At 36.6% G+C, this 21,761-nt stretch overlaps 3 protein-coding genes across 3 annotated transcripts in view; all 3 read right to left on the bottom strand.

Annotated features, from left to right (window-relative positions):
- LOC125776860 (protein Wnt-10b) overlaps positions 1-21,761 on the bottom strand; it is a 595,050-nt gene that overhangs the window by 128,884 nt on the left and 444,405 nt on the right. The window contains exon 5 of the mRNA XM_049450534.1: positions 6,066-6,450. Within this exon, the coding sequence (XP_049306491.1) occupies positions 6,066-6,450 (385 nt within the window). The remainder of the gene's footprint in view (positions 1-6,065; positions 6,451-21,761) is intronic.
- LOC125777001 (uncharacterized) overlaps positions 1-21,761 on the bottom strand; it is a 447,720-nt gene that overhangs the window by 39,928 nt on the left and 386,031 nt on the right. The gene's annotated exons all lie outside the window — the stretch shown is intronic.
- On the bottom strand, positions 9,803-11,833 carry LOC125777039 (uncharacterized). The gene is made up of 3 exons (XM_049450866.1): positions 11,498-11,833; positions 11,367-11,444; positions 9,803-11,293 (listed from the first exon to the last, which is right to left on the bottom strand). Exons 1-3 carry the CDS (start codon positions 11,690-11,692, stop codon positions 11,258-11,260), a joined length of 309 nt encoding a protein of 102 aa, XP_049306823.1. The 5' UTR covers positions 11,693-11,833; the 3' UTR covers positions 9,803-11,257.

The raw sequence follows: 21,761 nt of genomic DNA, 5'->3' as shown, positions 1-21,761 counted from the left end.
GTGCATTATTATGTATATAGTTTGAAGTAGTGAAGCGTAATCAATAAGACACTCAATTTCGAATTTTTTGATGATACGTTATTTTGCATTTCAGGTGACGATATATTAAATATAAAAATTATCGGGATGGCGAGACGAATTAAATTTGCAGTGGAGATACAACTTGAAATACTTGCAAATACAGTAGAGCACATCGGTATCTTCGTAAGAAACAAGAAAATGATTTACGCATGAACACCTTCTTACCATTTAAAGTGGCAGGTTTGGAGAGGGTTGTTTTCATAATGATGCACATGCTAAAGAAACCAATTGTGCAAGGCTTTAAAAAATATGAAATTTCAGCATTCAACTATCTTACATCCCAGAAGCTCGAAAAGAGTTAATGGAGTGTTCCTTCCAAAAATGTGCATAAGATTACACATTAACGCAAAAGACTTTAGACCCACAAGACTCACCTCATTTCTGTTAAAGGTTATAGAAATGCTAATTTATTTACATATAAAATGAACCATAGCGGATACCTTGTCCAATTGATAGGATGCACATGTAAAGAGTCAATCAACTGAAACTGCCCTACACGAAGTGATAAATGCAACTGAAAACTCCCTACATCAAAAGCAGTATATATATATGTACATTAGGCCGGGTCGATTTGTATGGGTGGAAAAAAACCAACAAAGCGGCTAGCAAAAACGAAAACTACAGAAAATTCTAAGAAAGTTTTGCCAAGAAACCATGGGTTTAAAATTAATTCCCAGTTCGCACAGAGCGACTTTAAATTTGAGGTCATACATACATACTTATTAAATTGCACTCAAAAACTTTAACACTTTCATAAGAAGCGATTCGGAAAATTGTGCTTGGTTTCTTCGATTACAACGAAAGTTTGTGCTTCTATGTATGCAGCCTACATATACTCCCATTATTTTTTTCTATAAATTTTAAAATTGTGGAAAATATGGTTGATCGAAAATAAAATGTTATTATTGTAATTAAGTTTTCAAAAAATTAAATGTTTTTGTGGTGCAAGTTACAGACATTGTTTTTTTTTTTTTGCTGAGCATTGAGAATCTTGTCTAGTTTTAGTTTTTTTTAGGTTTTAAAGTCTTTTTTGGATTCCATGCGTGGTGTTGTAGTACGACTTTCTATAGTTACGGCCATGATATCGTCACTATTCATTGCAATAGCGCGTCGTGAAACTGTTGTCAGAAGCTGTACACAACGCTCAGTTGCTTGGGTATGAAATGGAATCCCTGGGTCAGGAAGCGGCGGATCATCAGACTCAATAAACTGCAACAAATGTTCGTATGGAATGTTTGCTGAGAATGGAGGCTCAGACAAAATACTGTCATCATCTAGGAAAACCAGACCAAAGTAGTCTGAGTATTCAAAATTTATTGCGTGCTTTTTATCATAAACCCATAGATTATTCGGATCACAAATTTTATCACGATAATGTAGTATCTTTTTTATGGCTCTTTCGCGAACATCTTTTTTCTTATTATAAAGCATTGCCAGTAATATATTTTCAGGTTGAGCGAAGTATGAATTATTTTGAATTACAGTGTTAACAATTTCTCGCAGCGTTGGTGGTAAATATCGCGTGGACTGTATAAATTTAAAAATTGTAAAAATTTAAATTGGTCAATAGCAATCGCCTCGAATTCGGGAATGGTTAGCTTACTCTTACTGTGCTGATCAATCATAAACTATTAGAGTTCAATGGGTATTAAACCACAGCAGCAAGGCAATGTTTTTGCGCACTGACATTTTTCAATATAAAACACTTAATCAATTGTTTCCAGAAACGTTGAAGACTTACTTGGTCTACTTTTAAATTTTATTTCATTATGATATTTATTTAGCAATGTTTTCAGTTTCTTCGAGGCAGTTTTTTTTATTGATTAACGGAATGTTTAGTTTATTCCAAATTTTCCAATTTTTTTTTTGCCATTTGTGTGATAAGATTACCGTACGATTGCTTTTTTTGTTATTTTTTGCTCAGCCACGCGTAAAAATAAATAGTAATTATTAAAATTAACATCACGATTACTTGGTAGATTTAGATCACTTAAATCTCTTGGCAAGCCTACATTCAGACTGGGAAGAACCCAAGACCCGGAGTTCATTGAACTGACATTGCAGACGTTTCCATTATAACATATTAATCGAAAACTATTTAAAACTTGAAAAAAATTATTTAGAACACACTATTGTTTATTCAACGCAGACCACTTGTGTGGTAAGAGTACCGTACCATTGCTTGCTTTTGTGGTTTTTTGCTCAGCCAGGTAAAAAAACAAATAAGTTACAAAAACCTGCTATTATTGCATGATATTAATTTTAAAACTATAGGTTTTTGAGCACAATTTTATAAGTATGACCTCAAAATCTTTAGTCGCTCTGCGCGACCTGGGAATTAATTTTAGACCCATGGTTTCTTGGCAAAACTTTCTTAGAATATTCTGTAGTTTTCGTTTTTGCTAGCCGCTTTATGCGAAAAAAAATTCGACCCGCCCTAATGTACATAGAAGGAGCTGTAAACAATAACCGAAATAAGCAAAACTATTGAATCTTTGTCACGTGGCGACGACATACCACAGTTTGCGGATGGACACGATCGATGTTAAGGCTGGTACAGCCTCTTTCAAAAAAAAAAAAAAATTTTATTTGCTTTTTCGGTAGCTTATATTTCCATAAATATCCTGTAAAATTGGGAAGGTCGTATCTTGAATAGTTTTTGGATGACAGCGTTCAAAAGAGCGACCGCTCGGCGGTGCGTTTTTCTCGAAACGACATTTTTTTTAAATTGCAGGCGTCATAACTCAACGAGAAATTTACCGATCGACTTCAAATTACAACTGAGTATTGCTGAATACATTTACTATACAATGACCTACGATCTTTTTGAATTGAAAATTGTCAATTTGGCATTAAAAAAACGACTATTTTTTACCTAAAAAAACGATTTTTTTTCAATATTACATCATTTTGTTAATTTCTCATATTTTTCAAAGATCATAATTCATTGTATAGGACATATTTTTAGTTTAATAAAATTCTCAAATTTTTTTTTTGTTTTAGCTACTCATTCGGCCGGAATCATGCCAGCAGTTGGAGCACTTTTTTGGCACCTCCGAAGAGAGCCCATAACTCCGTTATTTTTTAAACTTTTTGAAAAAAAAAAATTTTGAAATATAGCTGAAATATACCTTATTACTTTCAAAGAGGTTCGAAATATTCAATGGTGTACTTTCTCTTAAAAAAATCCATGAAAATCGCGTAATATGTCATGCGTCACACTGGTATAGCCCCTTAAAAAATAGAAACACGAACAACTTGAGCAAGCAGGGGTGTCCTTTCACCACAATCAGTGCAATTATGGAAAGAGCACTGCGAAAGTAAACCCTTTGGGATGTGTAAACCCTTGTAAAAAGGAACTGATATTCGAATAAAACCAACATACCGTACTTTAATCTTTCATCACTGAGTGGTATAACAATTCTTTTGTCGCCTACAGCTATGAACGTAGAAACGAATACCAATCTGAATTGAGTAGTGGTTTGGTAACCAGCATTAAAGAAATAATATAATATAAGGAAATTAAATGTACTTTAGAGAGCAAGGGTTACCGAGCACTCAGTATGATAGACAGTACATAAACATAGTTTGAATAAAAGAAGTTGGATTATGGACAAAGAGTCTAAGCCAGGGATGAGCATATTAGCCCTCAGTGGCATTTTGCCCGTGCGGGCACGAGTGCACATTTTGAGGGCTAGGTGAGGGGATCATCGCGGGCAAACATGAAGAGGGAAGTAAGAGCAACGTATTTTACCACACCATGTTGACAAATGAGAGCGTACGCATATATGGGAAGTTGCACTGTGGGTAATAACAGTAAAATTGCCTCACAATTTTAAGTTTCTTTGTAACTACTATAAATTTATAAAATGTAAGACAAATAACAAAAAGTATAATAAATATTTGATTTTAGTAATCATTTTTTTAATATGTCTTTATATGTATCAGCATTTAATTTTGTTTATTTGAAATAATAAATTATATGTTTGTTTTAATGTCATTTGCTATAGGTCCACGCATTATTGTACCAAGTACCAAAATTTAAATCAGATAACCTACTTCTTATTTTATATATAACTTTCGAAGCAAAAAGTTTCAAACCAGGATATTTCTTTAAACTTCCTTAAAAGTAATTTCAATAATAACTTCAGTTTATGAACCACTGTTTCTTTAAACACATATCACCAAATGAATCTTATGAGAGCGCAATGTAAATAATTACGCAACAACCCTTCTACCACCCGCCAATCCTAGAATTTCCAACGACTCGGCTGATTGTTCTCTCACACCGCAGGGTTGCCAGGCTCGATATACTGTAGTAATTACAAAAATTGTCTTCAATTGAAATTTTCATAAAATAACTCAAATTCAGAATCCAATGCTATTATTTACAAATATATAAACTAGTTTTAATAGTTTGATTTCAGTTTTGATATTTTTTATTATGAAAAATTATAATTGCAAACTTAGATGTGCACAAAACTACATATGCGTATTGAGTAATGGCAACATTGTTCGAATGAAAACGAGAACAAAACGCTTGCTGCTCGTGGCGAACTGAGAAGATGTTTCTGCCATTAGCGTTTGTATTCTATTTGTGTGCTTAGCCACTCTCAATCAATAATGCCATGCCGCGCAAATATTGTATATTTTTATTTGATGATTTCTTATATTTTTGATAATATGTGTTCCCTTTCTATAGCGCATATTATTATTTTTATACATTTCCAGAGGCAACTTAGATTTTTTAAATTTAACAAAACAATTATAGAAAAAAACCTCAATTGTTTGATTTTGATAAAACAACCAAACTGAAGATATCACAAATCATATATTTATATAAGCATTTTCATTAAATGGAACTGCAATATGATTAAACACAATATGTAAATATAACGGTCACAAGTATCTTTTCTTTTTTATTTATGCAGATATGCATATGTACGTATAAAAGCCCACAACTTGAGAAAAGTTTTCCCAATTGTATCTAAAATGAATTTTTACAACTGGCATCACCACCATTAACTGATCTATCACATGTACAGTGGTGTGAACAAAATAGGAACAAATATAGGTGTTGGGAAGTTTTAAAATGTGCTGTTTTCTTATTAAATAAAATTGGTTTTAGATACAAGTATAACTTATATATTTTTTCCTAACAGTGATTAGAATTTCCCACCATGCAAAGGCAAATAAAAACAAATTTTAATGCGAAACTCTAAACCCTGCAAATTATGTTTACCTCTTTTTGTTCACACAACTGTACAATTCCGATACGAAGTAAACTTCCGCTCTTTAATTTGTGTACACTGTACAATGTCAGTATTGCCGCAACCACTCTGCGATGAACATTAAGTTTTTTGCAACTTTTCGCAACTTGTTATGCCCTTCTCTCCGTAATCTGATATTCCCCTCATCTAGCCCCCGTGCGCACTTTGCTAACTTTGCGGGCTAAAAATGTGCCCATCCCTGGTCTAAGCATAATGGATACAAAAACAAGGGGCGTATTCAGCGCTAATTGACCTCAGGATGCCAGCATTCCGACTGATTAAAAATCTAATATACCATCAAAAAATTATAAAAATTATTAATTATAAATCAGTAAGTTTTGTATTAAGACCTTTTTGAAGACACTGTACATCACTAACACCATTCAGATACCACACTGTTACTTAATTTGATTATCTTTACCGAAGTTGGAGTGGGCGGTTTGTTTGTAGATCGGATTTCATGCATCACAAGCATGTCAGTATCAGTGTTTAACAATAAATGGAATATCTATTTGTTTAAATTAATAATATTTAAAAAATCTTTACTTGAAATCAATATATAAATGCATTCTTCGTTTATTTTATGTTCGAAGCATATACGTGTACATTTATTAAATGCTTTAGTTACTGGTAACAACTGGTAGGTAAACAAAGCTAGTATAAACTGTGCGTTATATTCCGAGAGTATAATTAATTATTTTGAAAATAACTTACCTTGAATATCTGCGCTTAAGTCTCGCTCACAAAAATTCGGCGATCGTTGATAATAAAATAACGATGTCTCAAGGTAACCGGCAGACCTTTTTTCATTTATTTCCATTTTCATTTTGCGAATTGGTCGTATATTTCGTTCTCGGTTATCAGCTTGTTTAATTTTCGTGGAAGAATTTTGTTTCTTAGTTCGTGATCGTTTTAGTACGATTATAGGTTCTCCATTTCCCAAATTAGATTGGTCCACTAATAGAGCCCGCCGAAACTGATGCTTAAGCAATTTACCAACTACGTGAAAATTCGGTGCAGATTTCCAACAAGTTTTTAACTGGCAGCTACCGGACATTCCATGACATTTACATCGTAGCTCCATGTGGTTGGAAACAGCCTGAAAAGAATTGTTCCAAGTTCATTAAATACAAGATAGGTAATGCTGCTGGCTAAATGAGCCTCAGTCCCCTGCCCCACACAACATTGCGGATTATATGTGGTGTGGGGCAGAGGACTGGGGCTCATTTAGCCATTTCAACTCGAACACCTAACCACACCAATAATCCTGCATTAATAAGACTCTACATTCACCGCATTATAATATAAGAAACTAACATGTTACATTCATCACACTCACCTCGACATCACCTACAATCCACATCACACATAAATTACACAAATTACATAAAAAAGTCACAATGCAAAATCAAACGAGCGCGCCGCGTTATAAAAATATAATCCTAAATATAATTTGAGCGCTATCGGGCAAAAACCAAAAAAAACATTAATGCAACATAATAACAAAAAAAGGAAAACCGGAGCACACACGCGTAGGACAACAAGACAGGAAAACTGGAGCACACAGGCATAACTATACAGACCAAAATCTTACTTTAAGTAAGTGTATCGTTTTCATTTCTATTCATTATACTTGTCTGTATGTATAAACATACATACATATGTATGATAACAACTGGATTTATATTGGAGATAATCCGTTTGAACGGTACAAACCGGGAAAAAATTAATTATATGTGTCATCTATATATATAAAAAGAAAATAAAACTTTTATTTGCTTATTTGCTCACCCCTATATTACAAACACACATAACAAGCTAATAAAACAGCACTTTAAATACAAGTATCCGCTTGCAAGATTTTCCGCAATACTCTTCTGTTTCTCAAAACAGTAAGTAGTATATCTCAAATAAATAAGTAAAAGGCACAATAAAAAACAAGAAGAGAAATAAAATATTCGAACATACATACATACATATTAAGTAACAACAACACCGTATTATATTATACGAATTTAAAGAGGTTAACACTTTCACATGGTGAACTCTCTTTTTGTTTCGTAACGCGCCTACAACCACAAAAGAACGCAAAAACAATACGAGCATTATATAAATATACTTGGTATACTCGAAAACATACAGTGACTCACACGTCTAACCGGACGCGTGCATTGCCAATGATGGCACCCTCCAATAATATAGTGAACATTTTAAAAATGATACATATGATACATCAAATTAAAGGAAAAATCTTCTATTTTATTTTTAGAAACTTAAAAATAGTAATAAATTTATTCACTGCGTAAAATTTAGAGAAATAGCTCGCAACATATAAAATTTGTTCCACACAACTAACCGGAAAATTACAAGAAGTAACCTTCTACAAGTAACGATACTTCTGATCGTTGTGGAATTCCACTGGAATAAACACTGAATATTATTTTCAGCATATTAGTAGTTACCGGTAAGTCTGTGAGTAAGCCACACAACAATATGACACCCCCACGTGCTCATTCTTGTATCGAAATTCTGAAGCTAATTATTCAGTTATGGGAAGAAAGAAAAACCATTAAAGATATTTCGGCGATTGTGAAAAGAATTAATTCAACTGTCTTCGATATTATAAAAAAGTTTGAGAAGGAAAATAGGATCAATAATATTAGTAGAGCTGGTCAAGGAAAGAAGCTAACACAAGCCGAAGAAAAGTTTACACTGAAAATTGTTGAAAAAATCCATTTTCCTCGGCAGAAAATGTAAGAAACATATTGGAAAATGAAAAAGGGAAGAAGGTTTCAGCTGAAACAATTCGCCGCACACTTAGAAGCTTCGATTTACATGGTACAGCAGTTGTAAAAAAGCCGAATACACGAAAAAAATAGAATGAATAGGCTAGAATTTGCGAAATTGTATTTAAAAAGGCTTGATGAGTTTTGACAAAGGGCAAATGGCATAATTTTGATTTAGTAATCATAAAACCGTATTATTACTTCCTTTTCAAGGTTCTTTTCACACACGAAAGCAAGTTTAAGTTGCAGGGATCTGATGGCTGAAGTTTTGTATGGCGGCGTCCCAACGAAGCTTACTTGCCAAAACATACTAGGGCAACACTTAAGCACGGTGGTGGGCCAGTAATGGTTTTAGGATGCATATCGGCTAAAGGAAGGGGCAACCTGCTTTTTGTGCAAGGTATTATGTATGGTTTCCAATATGTCGACATTTTAAAGGAAATTTTAAAGCAGTCATGTGTCACATTGGGAATTAAAGACAATTTTACAATTTACCAAGACAACGATCCGAAGCACAAATCGGAGATTGCTCGTATTTGGTTAATATACAATTGCCCTCATGTACTGGGGACACCTGCCCAATCCCCAGATCTGAACGTTATTGAGCACGTATGACAAGAAGTCAGTCGAAAAGTGTACTAAAGACAGTATTCCAATGTTGCTGGGCTCAAAAGGTCTGTTTTGGAGGCTTGGAACACAATACCACCAGAATTTTGTCAAAAACTTGTCGCCTCTATACCAAGGCGACTAGAAGCAGTTTTATCTGCAAAAGGATATGCTACGAAATATAAGTAATCATTAGCTTTTTAAAAAATCCGGTTAGTTGTGTGGAACGAATTTTATATGTTGCGAGCTATTTCTCTAAATTTTACGCAGTGAATAAATTTATTACTATTTTTAAGTTCCTTAAAATAAAATAGAAGATTTTTCCTTTAATTTGATGTATCATTTTTAAGATGTTCACTATATGATTGGAGGGTTCCATCATTGGCAATGCGCGCGTCCGGTTAGACGTGTGAGTCACTGTACATACAAGTTAGCACATATACAAAATATACAGACAATTTTGTAAGTAAAATCTAATTCAGCAATATTTTGCATTGCTCAAGTAAAATTAAATCAAATAAAATTAATTTCCAAAAATTGCAATAACAAAAACACATTTCGTCGGCACTATAACAAGCGGAAACCGACGCGGAAACCGTGCCGCCGCAATGTGAGCCGTTTCACCACCAAACTGAGGTTCGCACTGGTTTTAGCTTACGTTATGATTATTTGATGTATAGAAATAAGTTCTAGCTAGTAAGAACTCGTACATATGTAAGTTTTTAGTAAGTAAGCAAAATTTGATTATAAAAACTAAGTAAATTTGTTGAATAAAGGGAGTTCAACTTTTGCCAGCAGCAAAGGTGCGTGTTGATATTATTGGTGGGCAGCATTAACTGGCGTCCGAGACTTCAAATTTAAATTGTCTATCCCTTTCAGACCTGACACTAAACTACTGAATTTTTTTCCCCCATTTTTAGAACATACAGTCTTTATGTGATATAAAAACATATTCGCCATCTAAATCTTTGTGTTTCAATTTCCTTCTAGGGTTTCGAGGACCCGCACATTTGATGCATCTCGGTCTGATTTCGTTTGAAATAAACAAACCCACACATGCTAACTATTTAAACTTTTTATTTATTTTTTCGTGTGATAAATAGTGAAACAATTCTTTTTCTTACTAAAGCATAAATATACATCGCACTTGGTGCAACGCGTGCGCGTACGTGACTTACACTCTTTTCGACGGCACATACGGGCTGATTTTAGGTCAGATTCTTCTGGCCAGTGATTGATACCATCTAGCCGCTTTTCAGGGCATGGTTGGTCTGCTGGACGGTATCGTTCTGAAGGTGGAGTTAAATCAACGTCGCCTGATTCTGATCCAGAGCACCACTCCACGCTCGTGTTGGTTTGATCTGCTACCAAAGCTTCTGCTAGCGCAAGCCGAAAACTTAGCAAATCGTGTATAGCCTTTGGTGGCATTCTAATTTCCCGACAAAAATTACGATACTCCATCCAAGCATTGCAACACGCTAAGTCAATGAAATGAATAATTACTTTTAGTGTCCACTTTCGGGTTTTAAAAAATGTTCGGTACGCTTCCATTTGTTGGTCGCAAATGTCCACACCACCCATTGACTTATTGTAGTGCTGGACTATATTTGGACGAGCAACTTGGATGAATTTTTTTTCTTTTTTGCACCAACGACGAACGTCATCCACTGGACTGCAGCCAAATGCGGTTGAGGCCAGCAAAACTGACTTTGAGTGCTTCCATTGTACAACGACAACTTTGTCATTTGGATCACAAATTCCTCCATGTCTCCTCTTTTCATTTTTTTGTCGTTAGTCAAACTGACACATTTTATGCGGTTTCGCATAATTGTTCCAGTTCCGTAAATTCCATTTTCCAGAAGCTTTTCTAACAGCGGCAAAGTAGTAAAGTATCTGTCAAAAAATACTTTTGACCCTTCTGGTAAGGTTTGTGTCAGACGCAAAACAAATGCGGGACCGATTCCAATATTTTCCTCTGGTAGAGGTGTTGTCTTGCCCTGATAAATCTCGAAATCGAGAACAAGTCCATCTGATGTAGTCAATACTTCGTTTTTCAATCCAACGCCTCTTGGTTTGTTAGGCAAGCTTTGACGAACTGGACAACGACCAGTAAAGGGTATCATTTGTTCGTCTATGGAATATGCTCCCCCCCTTTTTCTTGAAATTTTCAAACAGGCATTCCGCACTGCATCAATAATTGGTTGCACTCTCCAAAAAATATTGAGTCTTCTTTGGGTTTCAGGAACGTCGCTTGGAAAAACGACGTGGAATGTTTCTCTTAACTTAAAAAATCTGTCGCGAGTCATTGTTTCCGCTACCAGTGGAATTTTAAATTTGTTCTGCCAATACATTCGAATTCTAGGAAAGTGAATGCAACCCATTGCAATGTGTATTCCAAAAAAGTTTTTGATTTCCTTAGTGGTTGTTTTTAACATGCCACCTGCATTCGCAAATTCGTATCTATTAGTGCAATTAACCGCATTTTCGAAAAATACGTTATCAAAATATTTAGCATTATTCTAGAGGTGTCGGCGTATCTACTGCATAGTCCTGCAAAATCAAATCGTATCCAAAGTGAAATTCAAAGTATTTGAAGAAAACTTACTACAATTTTTCAACTTACAACTTCCTCTGCAACAGGCATATCGATAATTGGTTGGCAAAAAGGTTTCCTTCTCCAAATCGGACGACGACTTGAACTCTGTAACAGCGTCTATCAGAAGGTGCATCTAAAAATCACACCATCATACTAACCGGTTCAATATTTTCTTCGTGACCTAACTCAGGAAGCACTTCACCTACGTTTCCTTCAATATCTGCTTCTTCCTCGCCTTCACTGTCGGTGCTGTCCGATGGCTCATAATTTTTGTCTCGTTCTTCATCATCGCTGCTAAAATCGGGGGCGTCTGAGGCCTCTAGCACTGCCAAAATATCATCATCTGTAAGCATTTCTTTGAAATGAAATGCAAGTAAAAGCACTTGTGTTTAGTTACTTAAGACCTGATACGCACAATTGATGCACTTGTTGAAAAGTACGGCTAAAACATACTTACTTTGTATTGAATCACTCCAATTCGTTTTAAATATTAGAACTTAGTATTTTTTTAGTTATAATATGCACTTTTCACTATTTTTTCACTAATAATATTTTAATAATATTAAATACAACTTACTGCCGCAGCTCTCTTTGAAAAAAATCGAAGTACGACTTAAGAATTTCATCACCACGTGGATAACGGTAAACCGAATAGCGAAACAGTGCAAAAAGAAAAGGTACACAATAATCAGCACAATCGATGCATTTTGGTCTTTTTAACATACGTGCATAAATAGTAGAGATCTTGACATTGAAACTTGACCGCACAAATGATGCATCACGGTCTGAAAGGGCTATATCAGTTGAAAAAAGCAGCGTTAGAAAACTCTAAATTGCGCATTGATAAAATTGTTGTTGCCCGCGAGCAGGAAAAAAACAGCGTTAGGAAACTGCTGTTATCTAAACAAAATGTTTAAAGTAACCTTAATCGCACATTAATAAAACTTCTGTTATCCGCGTATAAGTAACTAAGCAGCTTAACAAAACTGCTGTTATCTAAAAACGTGCTCAAAGAGACTCAAAACTGTGCATTAATAAAAACTATTGTTGCCCCTAAACAAAAAGGAATCAACGTAGAAAAGCTGACATAACACCAAGTGCTCAAAGTGACTCTAATACGACAATAATAACTGTGCAACTGAGAAAATTATTCTCGCAGCATATTCAACTGTGTAGACAAAAGTGCAAAACCACCAAGACAACAATCAAAGCCTGAACTGTGACGTCATCCACTCCCAAGTAGCGGAGTAAAACACCTCAAAAAGGAACAAGTGGACCGCCCGAAATCAGGATGCAGAAGCTGATACTCCCGATACTGTTGTAAGAATTAAAATTAAGTTATTCACCTTTTTGTAATCAAATTTATGTATTGAGCAATTTAAAATAAATTGTAATAAGAGCAAGATTATAACAATTAGTAATAGAAAAAATTGTAAAAAGTGGTGAGCCTCAGTATGGAGCAAGTACAAGAAGCCATCACACACTTGACAGGCGCTATAAACGCGCAAATCGAGCAAGCTAAGATATTAAGCAATAGAATAAATCAATTAGAAGCTAGAATCAACCCACACAGCGAAAGCGCTAACCCAAATAACCTTATTCACTTAACAGAGGCAGACCTAGCCGAAATTAGCAGATTGCCTGATAGTGTAAAGAACCTACCGACATTCGAAGGAGACCCGATCCAATTTATCTCCTGGATCCACAATGTAGAATCTATTTTACAGGACTATGAGGTGGTAAGGACGAAGCCACTCTATAGAGCCATCTTACGGCACATTAGGCAAAAAGTGAAAGGTCCTGCGGATACGGCCTTAATATCATATAATATATTTGATGACGACTGGGGGACAATCGAGAGTTGTTTGTCACTGCACTACGCAGACAAACGCGACCTAAGGACCCTAGAACACGAACTAGGATCCTTATCTCAAAAGCACTTTAGCGTAGAGCAGTTCTATGCTCGAATTAATCACCAATTATCTTTGATAATCAATAAAATAAAGGGACAGGACTATTCCAGAGAAACAAGTAGCGTGCTACTAGAAACTTATAGGAACCGAGCCCTTGACGTATTCATCAGAGGCCTAAACGGTGAACTATCCAGGATGCTAGTCATCCAACGACCCAAGAACTTACCCGAAGCATACGCTTCCTGTCTTGAAATACAAAACATTAACTTAAGAAACTATTCAATCTACCCAAGGAATATAGGTAGCTTAAGCCAAACGCAAAGAAACCAAATGAACCAAAAACAGGTATTTGTACCAAGGGAATTAAACTCGTTCGAAAAAAATCAAATCTATAATAAAAATATTCAAACTCAAGTGCTACCTCCACCTAGGCCAACCCAACCCAAGCCTGCGGTCCCGATGGAGGTAGACCCTTCAATACATTCACAAAAAATAAATTATATGAACCGGGCGGTAAATATACCTTTAGTAAGGCCATCCAACAGTTCTTCAAATATTCCTAGGAAACACCCAAAATTATTTAATATTCAAACAGAGGACCAAGAATTTACTAAAGGTGGAGAGTGCGAAGAAATAAATTTTATGACAGACGCCTCTCTAGTTTACCCCATCTAGAACTCACCTTAAAAAATGGAGGTACCTTAAAGTTCCTTATAGATACAGGAGCTAATAAAAATTTTGTGTGTGAAAAACTTTCAAGGAATTCCAGAACACTTAGATGTCCTTTTGAAGTCTAATCAGCCGCGGGTCCAGTAAAAATAACCCATAAACTGTGTGGATCATTTTTTAAAAGTATAGATATAACAAATAAGATTGATTTCTTTATATTACCTAATTTAAAGTCCTTTGATGGCATCATAGGTGATGATACCCTCAAAGAATTGGGAGCGATTATAAACAGAAAAAATGACACGCTAACCCTCGGGGATGTGGTACTGCCACTAAAACAAAAAGTATCAAAACAAATAAATAATATTCAAGAAACGACCCATGAACAGGAGGTTAGGGAGATAATAAATAAGTACTCGGAACTTTCCGGACCAGTCTCTGACAGTGGGACAATCAATACAACCGTGTTAGCAGAAATAAGAACAACAAGTGAAGAGCCGATCTATACAAAATCATACCCTTACCCAACCAACCTCCGGAGTGAGGTAGAAAGACAGATAGCAGAACTTCTGGACAATGGTGTAATAAGGCCTTCAAAGAGCCCATATAACTCACCATTGTGGATTATACCAAAAAAATCAGGACCGACAGGGGAAAAGAAGTACAGAGTTGTCGTCGATTTTAAACGACTAAATGCAGTAACGATACCTGACTCCTACCCAATACCTGATATAAACAACACTCTTGTTAGCTTAGGCGAGTGCAGTTATTTTACCACACTCGACCTTACATCCGGATTCCACCAAATCAGGATGATGGAAAAGGACATAGAAAAGACAGCCTTTTCAACAGCCAATGGTAAATACGAATTTACTAAGTTGCCGTTCGGCTTAAAAAATGCCCCTTCCATTTTTCAGAGAATGATCAATGACGTTCTCAAACCTCTTATAGGGAAGTCCTGCTACGTCTATATTGATGATATTATAATAACAGGGAAAACTAAAGAAGAACATCTAAACAATATTAAAGATGTATTCGCGCTCTTGTGTAAAAAAGATTCCTGCACCTGCTAACCTTAATTAATTAAAAGGTTTCCTAGGTTTAGCGTCATATTACAGAAGATTTATAAAAGACTTTGCGAAAATTGTCAAGCCACTTACAAATTTAACTAGAGGCGAAAATACGCAAGTGAAAGCAAGTCAATCTAAAAGAATACAAATTTCGCTAACAGAGGAATGCTTAAAATCATTTCATGATATAAAATATCTGCTTATGTCTTCCGAAATCCTGGTATTCCCAGACTTCAATAAACCATTTATTTTGACGACAGATGCTTCCAATACAACAATTGGGGCAGTCCTTTCACAAGGGGAAATCGGTAAAGATAGACCCATAACTTACATATCTAGATCACTCAATAAAACCGAGGAGAATTACTCCACAACTGAAAAAGAAATGCTCGCCATAGTATGGTCCCTCGACAAGTTAAGGACCTACTTATATGGAGCTAAGGAAATAAAAATCCTTACCGACCACCAGCCGCTGACGTTTGCATTAAGTAACAGTAACAACAACGCCAAGCTCAAAAGGTGGAAAGCAAGGATAGAAGAGTATAATTATAAACTCATTTATAAACCGGGAAAAACTAACGTAGTCGCTGATGCGTTATCACGGTTACCAATAGAAATAAATACGCTCACATCCACAGATGAAAATTCACAACATTGCGCAGAAGAGGATAGCTCAAAACTCATTCCTCACTGTGAAGCGCCATTAAATGTTTTCAAAAATCAAATTGTATTCTTGGAAGGAAAGGAGGAGATAATTTACGAAGAACCTCATCCAAGGTACCACAGGCACCGCATTACATGTGAAGCTTACAATAAGGAAAAACTAATTGAAATCTTAAAAAGCGTTCTCAACCCAAATATAATCAATGGTATTAAAATCCACGAAAAATATATTTCATTATTACAGCAGGTATACCAAGAATATTTCTCACAATTTCGTATCAGGATAACACAGAAAGTGGTTACTGATATCCCTGATGAGGAAGTTAAATTTAAAATAATAGAACAGGAACACAAAAGAGCTCATCGAAACGGTAAGGAAAATAAAGACCAGATATTGGAAAGATATTACTTCCCGCAGATGACTAAACTTATTAAAAAATATACTAAGTGATGTGAAATTTGTGGATGTAATAAATACGACCGACATCCACAAAAACCCAAGTTACAAGCAACTCCCATACCTTCATACCTAACAGAAAATTAAATTAAATTAGATCTAAACTATTTACATCAACTTCATTTAAATAATGTAAATAAGCTAGAACGCATAACAGCAAAAAACATTCTTTCAGTTAGCTCAAGCTTCGTAGCAATTCTTGTTGCAATAACACTATCATTAGCTTTGTATATCATACTAAAACCAAAAAATAGGAATTCGTTTTTTATTCCACCAATAGTAGATTATCCACAGATTTCAGTAGCAAATGAAATTTTATCAGCGAGATGCTGATGCTTAAGAAAGGGGGAGTTAGCACATATACAAAATATACAGACAATTTTGTAAGTAAAATCTAATTCAGCAATATTTTGCATTGCTCAAGTAAAATTAAATCAAATAAAATAAATTTCCGAAAATTGCAATAACAAAAACACATTTCGTCGGCACTATAACAAGCGGAAACCGAAGCGGAAACCGTGCCGCCGCAATGTGAGCGGTTTCACAACCAAACTGAGGTTCGCACTGGTTTTAGCTTACGTTATGATTATTTGATGTATAGAAATAAGTTCTAGCTAGTAAGAACTCGTACATATGTAAGTTTTTAGTAAGTAAGCAAAATTTGATTATAAAAGCTAAGTAAATTTGTTGAATAAAGGGAGTTCAACTTTTGCCAGCAGCAAAGGTGCGTGTTGATATTATTGGTGGGCAGCATTAACTTACATACCATAGGGGAATATTAAATATTAAATAATCGAATTTAAAAATTTGCAAAAATTATCCGACATTAATTGAAAATGCATAAACGGTCGGGTACAACAAAAAAAAAAAAAAAAACAAATATATGAGCCCTTGATTTTGAAAGTAGTATAAGTCAAAAATTTTAAAAATCTACATTATCAGCTATTACTTCTCAAATCTTAATAAAATAACATAATCTGAAGAGATTAGCAGCATGCCATGCAAATTAACTCTTTCAAATATGTTTATTTTTTAGTTGTTAACTGAAATACAGATATTGTTCGTTTTGATAGTGGTACGAGTATAAGTCAATGTGTTCACAAAGTAATTTTGTGATGTCTTCAGATAGTGGTTTAAAGTGGATTTAAGGTTAATTGTAGACATCTTACGGTGAATAAATATAAGTAATGCTCCCAAGAAATGGAAACGAATAAGAATGATATCGCCTTCTGATGAATCAGCTCATAGTTTAAAAGTGAATTCGGAACCCTTATAAATGGAAGAAAGCAAAATGAAATCAAGAAAGAGGACACGCAATCAACAGAATTATGCACAAAATATAAGAAAAATGAAGAGAAATCGTGGAGAGGAATATGAAACAAAAAACTCTAAGCCCGTGAGTGCTAAACTTTTCGAAAATATAGATTGTCTTTGTTCCAAGAAGTGTTTAAATGGAATCGGATATGAAGATAGAAAAGCTAATTTTGATTATTTTTGGAATTTAGCAAACTTCGAAAAACAGAATATGTTTCTGTATGGTTTGATTAGAAAATAATCAATAAAACAAAAACGCCTCAGAAATCACAAAGGATATATGTATGATAAAATGGAGTCTTAAGTTTCATCTATATGTATGTATGAGTTCGGAAGTTTCTGTTTGCAAAACTTTTTTTTGAATACTTTCAAATATCTAACGGAAGATTAAGCCGTGCCTTAAATTCTGAAACACCTGGAATGGATGGTCGTGGCAAAATGGCTAGTTCATCTAGAAAAACAGATGAAGAAAAAATTAAAGTAGTACGAGATCATATTCTGAGTTTTCCAGCATGTGAAAGCCATTACACGCGATCATATCACAATTCAGGTCGAAAGTATCTAAGTGCTGATTTAGATATTCGAAAAATGTATGGGCTATATGTGGAAAAATGTGATGAAAATAATAAATCATGTGTAAAAGAGTGGACTTATAGAAAAATATTTAATACTAAGTTCAACATAAATTTTCATACTCCTCGTAAAGACACGTGCCAAAAGTGTGATTCGATAAAACTAAAAATTGAAGCATCCAGTAATGAAGATGAGAAGTTGCATCTTATGAAAATTCATGATTCACATCTTAAAAGTGCCGAACACATAAATTTATAGTATCCGGTCATTCTTTTTTGCCAAATGATCGCGATTTTGGTTTGATAGAAACTAAAATTAAAATATCGAGTTATTTATACATCCCTGAGCATTATTATAATTTAATAAAATCACGTAAGATGAGAAATCTACAAATGGATCAAAAAGATTTTATTTCTACAAGACAACTAACAGAGTCAACGAATAATAGAAAGAAAAACATCAATGAAGATGCTTTCCTTGGTTAAAAATACAATGGACCAGATTTCTAAAAAATGGACCATATAAGATGTTTTACAAAACTTCCTTGGATGACAACTCCGAATTTAAAGTATTAGACCTCTCACCTAAAAAGGAAGACCTAGAATATACGGAGGATGGAGTCATGTGTAGAAGTTCACGCAAGTGAGGAAAGTTCTCTGATCGCCATTCACTTGGGAGTGGCCAGAAACGATTCTTTTACATATGACTCAAGCAGCTCACGACTTCCGGTATTTGACTAAGTATCCTCTGGGTAGCCTAAGAACATCCGTTTGAAGGCGAGCTAAAGTGAGAAGGCGAAACATCCCCTGCATAGGGTTGTGCGCTGGGTTTGGGACCCGCCACGTAAAAAAACACCCTCAATGAAAAGGAAAAAACAGCCTCGGATGAGGCTGATGATGACGAACATGGCAAACGAAATAAGGACTATGATTTGAGGGCATGCACCTGGAATGTCTGGTCCCTTAATTGGGAGGGTGCCGCTGCCCAGTTGGTAGATACTCGTAAAGATAAAGGCTGACATCACCGCCGTCCAAGAAATGCTTGGTGATGGGACAAGGACAGAGACGAGTAGGTCCTTGTGACATTTCCTACAGTGGCCATATAAAGGAGCGCAAGTTTGGTGTTGTATTCGTGGTGGGAGAGTCTCCGTCGCCGAGTACTATCATTCACTCCGGAGAATGAACGTCTAGCCACAATCCGCATCAAAGCGAGGTTCTTCAACATATCGCTGATTTGCGCCCACGCCCCGACGGAAGAGAAGGACGATGTGACCAAAGATGCCTTCTATGAGCGCTTGGGGCGCTCCTGTGAGTACTGCCCCCGCCACAATGTCAAAATCGTGTTTGGCGACTTTAACGCCAGAGTGGGCAAAGAAGGTAGCTTCGGCACTACGGTCGGTAAATTCAGCCTCCACGAAGAAACATCCACAAATGGGTTGCGGCTGATCGACTCCGCCGGGGCCCGAAATATGGATATATGCAGTACCAGATTCCAGCATAAAAAGATACATCAAGCTACATGGCTGTCTCCGGATCGAAAAGCCACCAACAAGATCGATCATGCTGTGATAGACGGAAGACACGTCTCCAGTGTTCTAGACGTGCGTACGCTCCGAGTTCCTAACATCGACTCGGACCACCATTTTGTTGCAGCCAAGATTCGCACCCGCTTGTGTGCAGCAAAAAACCCACGCTAACAAACACAAGGAAGGTTCGACGTCGAGAAGCTGCAATCACAACAGACAGCCGAAAGATTTTCCACTCGGCTTGCACTCCTGCTCTCTGAAAGCACTCGTCAACAACTCGGTATATGGGAACTGTGGGACGGCATTTCAAACTCTTTACATACAGCTGCAACCGAAACCATTGGTTTTCGGAAAGTGCAAAAGAACAGCTGGTGCGACGAGGAGTGCCGCGGAGAGAAAACAAGCTGCCTACCTCGCAACATTACGATCGACCACAACACGTGCGGGATGGAATAGATACCGAGAGTTGAAGAGGAAGCGAGACGCATTTGCAGACAGAAGAAAAAAGACGCCGAAATGAAGAACAACAAAGCGGCAGGGGCCGACGGATTGCCGGCCGAGCTATTCAAATACGGCGGCGAAGAACTGATAAGGAGCATGCATCAGCTTTTTTCAAAATATGGTCGGATGAAAGCATGCCCAACGATTGGAATTTAAGTGTGCTATGCCCAATCCATAAAAAAGGAGACCCCACAATCTGCGGCAACTACCGTGGGATAAGCCTCCTCAACATCGCGTACAAGGTTCTATCGAGCGTATTGTGTGAAAGATTAAAGCCCACCGTCAATAAACTGATTGGATCTTGTCAGTATGGCTTTAGACCTGGCAAATCAACAACCGACCAGATATTCACCATGCGCCAAATCTTGGAAAAGACCCGTGAAAGGAGAATCGACTCTCACCACCTATTTGTCGATTTCAAAGATGCTTTCGACAGCACGAAAAGGAGCTGCCTTTATACCGCGATGTCTGAATTTGGTATCCCCGCAAAACTAATACAGCTGTGTAAACTGACGTTGAGCAACACGAAAAGCTCCGTCAGGATCGGGAAGGACCTCTCCGAGCCGTTCGATACCAAACGAGGTTTCAGACAAGGCGACTCCCTATCGTGCGACGTTTTCAATCTGCTGCTGGAGAAAATTATTAGAGCTGCAAAACTGAATCGAGCAGGTACAATCTTTTATAAGACTGTACAGCTGCTGGCGTATGTCGATGATATTGATATCATCGGTCTCAACACCCGCGCCAGTTCTGCTTTCTCCAGACTGAACAAGGAAGCATCGCAAATGGGTTTGGCAGTGAACGAGGGCAAGACGAAATATCTCCTGTCATCAAACAAACAGTCGTCGCACTCGCGACTTAGCTCTCACGTCACTGTTGACAGTCATAACTTTGAAGTTGTAGATAATTTCGTCTACCTTGGAACCAGCATTAACACCACCAACAATGTCAGCCTGGAAATCCAACGCAGGTGCTACTTCGGACTGAGTAGGCAATAGAGAAGCAAAGTCCTCTCTCGACGAGCAAAAACCAAACTTTATAAGTCACTAATAATTCCCCTCCTGCTATATATTGTAGAGGCCTAGACGATAACAACAACTGTCGAGTCGGCATTGCGAGTTTTCGAGAGAAGTGTTCTGCGAAAGATTACTGGTCCTTTGCGCGTTGGCTACGGCGAATATCGCATTCGATGGAACGATGAGCTGTATGATGATATACGACGACATTGACATAGTTCAGCGAATTAAAAGAGAGCGCCTATGCTGGCTAGGTCGTGTTGTCCCAATGGACGAAAACACTCCAGCTCTGAAAGTATTCGACGCAGTAGCCGCCGGCGAAAGCAGAGGAAAAGGAAAACCTCCACTCCGTTGGAAGGACCAGGTGGAGAAGGACCTGGCTTCGCTTGGAATATGCAATTGGCGTCACGTAGCGAAAAAAGAAACGACTGGCGCGTTGCTGTGAACTCGGCTATAATCGCGTAAGCGAAGCCTACGACAGTAAAGAAGAAGAAGAGACTACTATTCGCAACACTTGAGACCCAGCATTCATGTTGGATAATATTCGTCCGAATAGACCCCTCCCAGCACGCAGTGAAGAAAATATAGCAGCCGTAGCCATTTTGTCCAAACCACACTAAATTATTCGGAAATTTAGTTTCTAGTCGGATCTGCAAAAGTCTCGTCATAATTGCTGTCGTTCAAAGCGGTCAGTAGCAATTTGTGTTCAGTTTGATAAAGC

The sequence above is a fragment of the Bactrocera dorsalis genome, chromosome 1, assembly GCF_023373825.1.
Source record: "Bactrocera dorsalis isolate Fly_Bdor chromosome 1, ASM2337382v1, whole genome shotgun sequence".
Classification (NCBI taxonomy): Eukaryota; Metazoa; Arthropoda; class Insecta; order Diptera; family Tephritidae; genus Bactrocera; species Bactrocera dorsalis.
The sequence above is the reverse complement of the archived record's forward strand: the minus strand, read 5'-3'. Positions and strand labels throughout refer to the sequence as shown.

What these genes read in the sequence shown, in the direction of transcription:
- LOC125777039 (XM_049450866.1), bottom strand. Translation starts at nt 11,692, where the DNA reads ATGCTTACAGATGATGATATTTTGGCAGTGCTAGAGGCCTCAGACGCC. An exon ending in ACGAAGAAAATATTGAACCG is followed by an intron (nt 11,445 to 11,497) that starts GTTAGTATGATG and finishes ACGCTGTTACAG; the next exon opens with AGTTCAAGTCGTCGTCCGAT. An exon ending in TGCCTGTTGCAGAGGAAGTT is followed by an intron (nt 11,294 to 11,366) that starts GTAAGTTGAAAA and finishes TTGATTTTGCAG; the next exon opens with GACTATGCAGTAGATACGCC.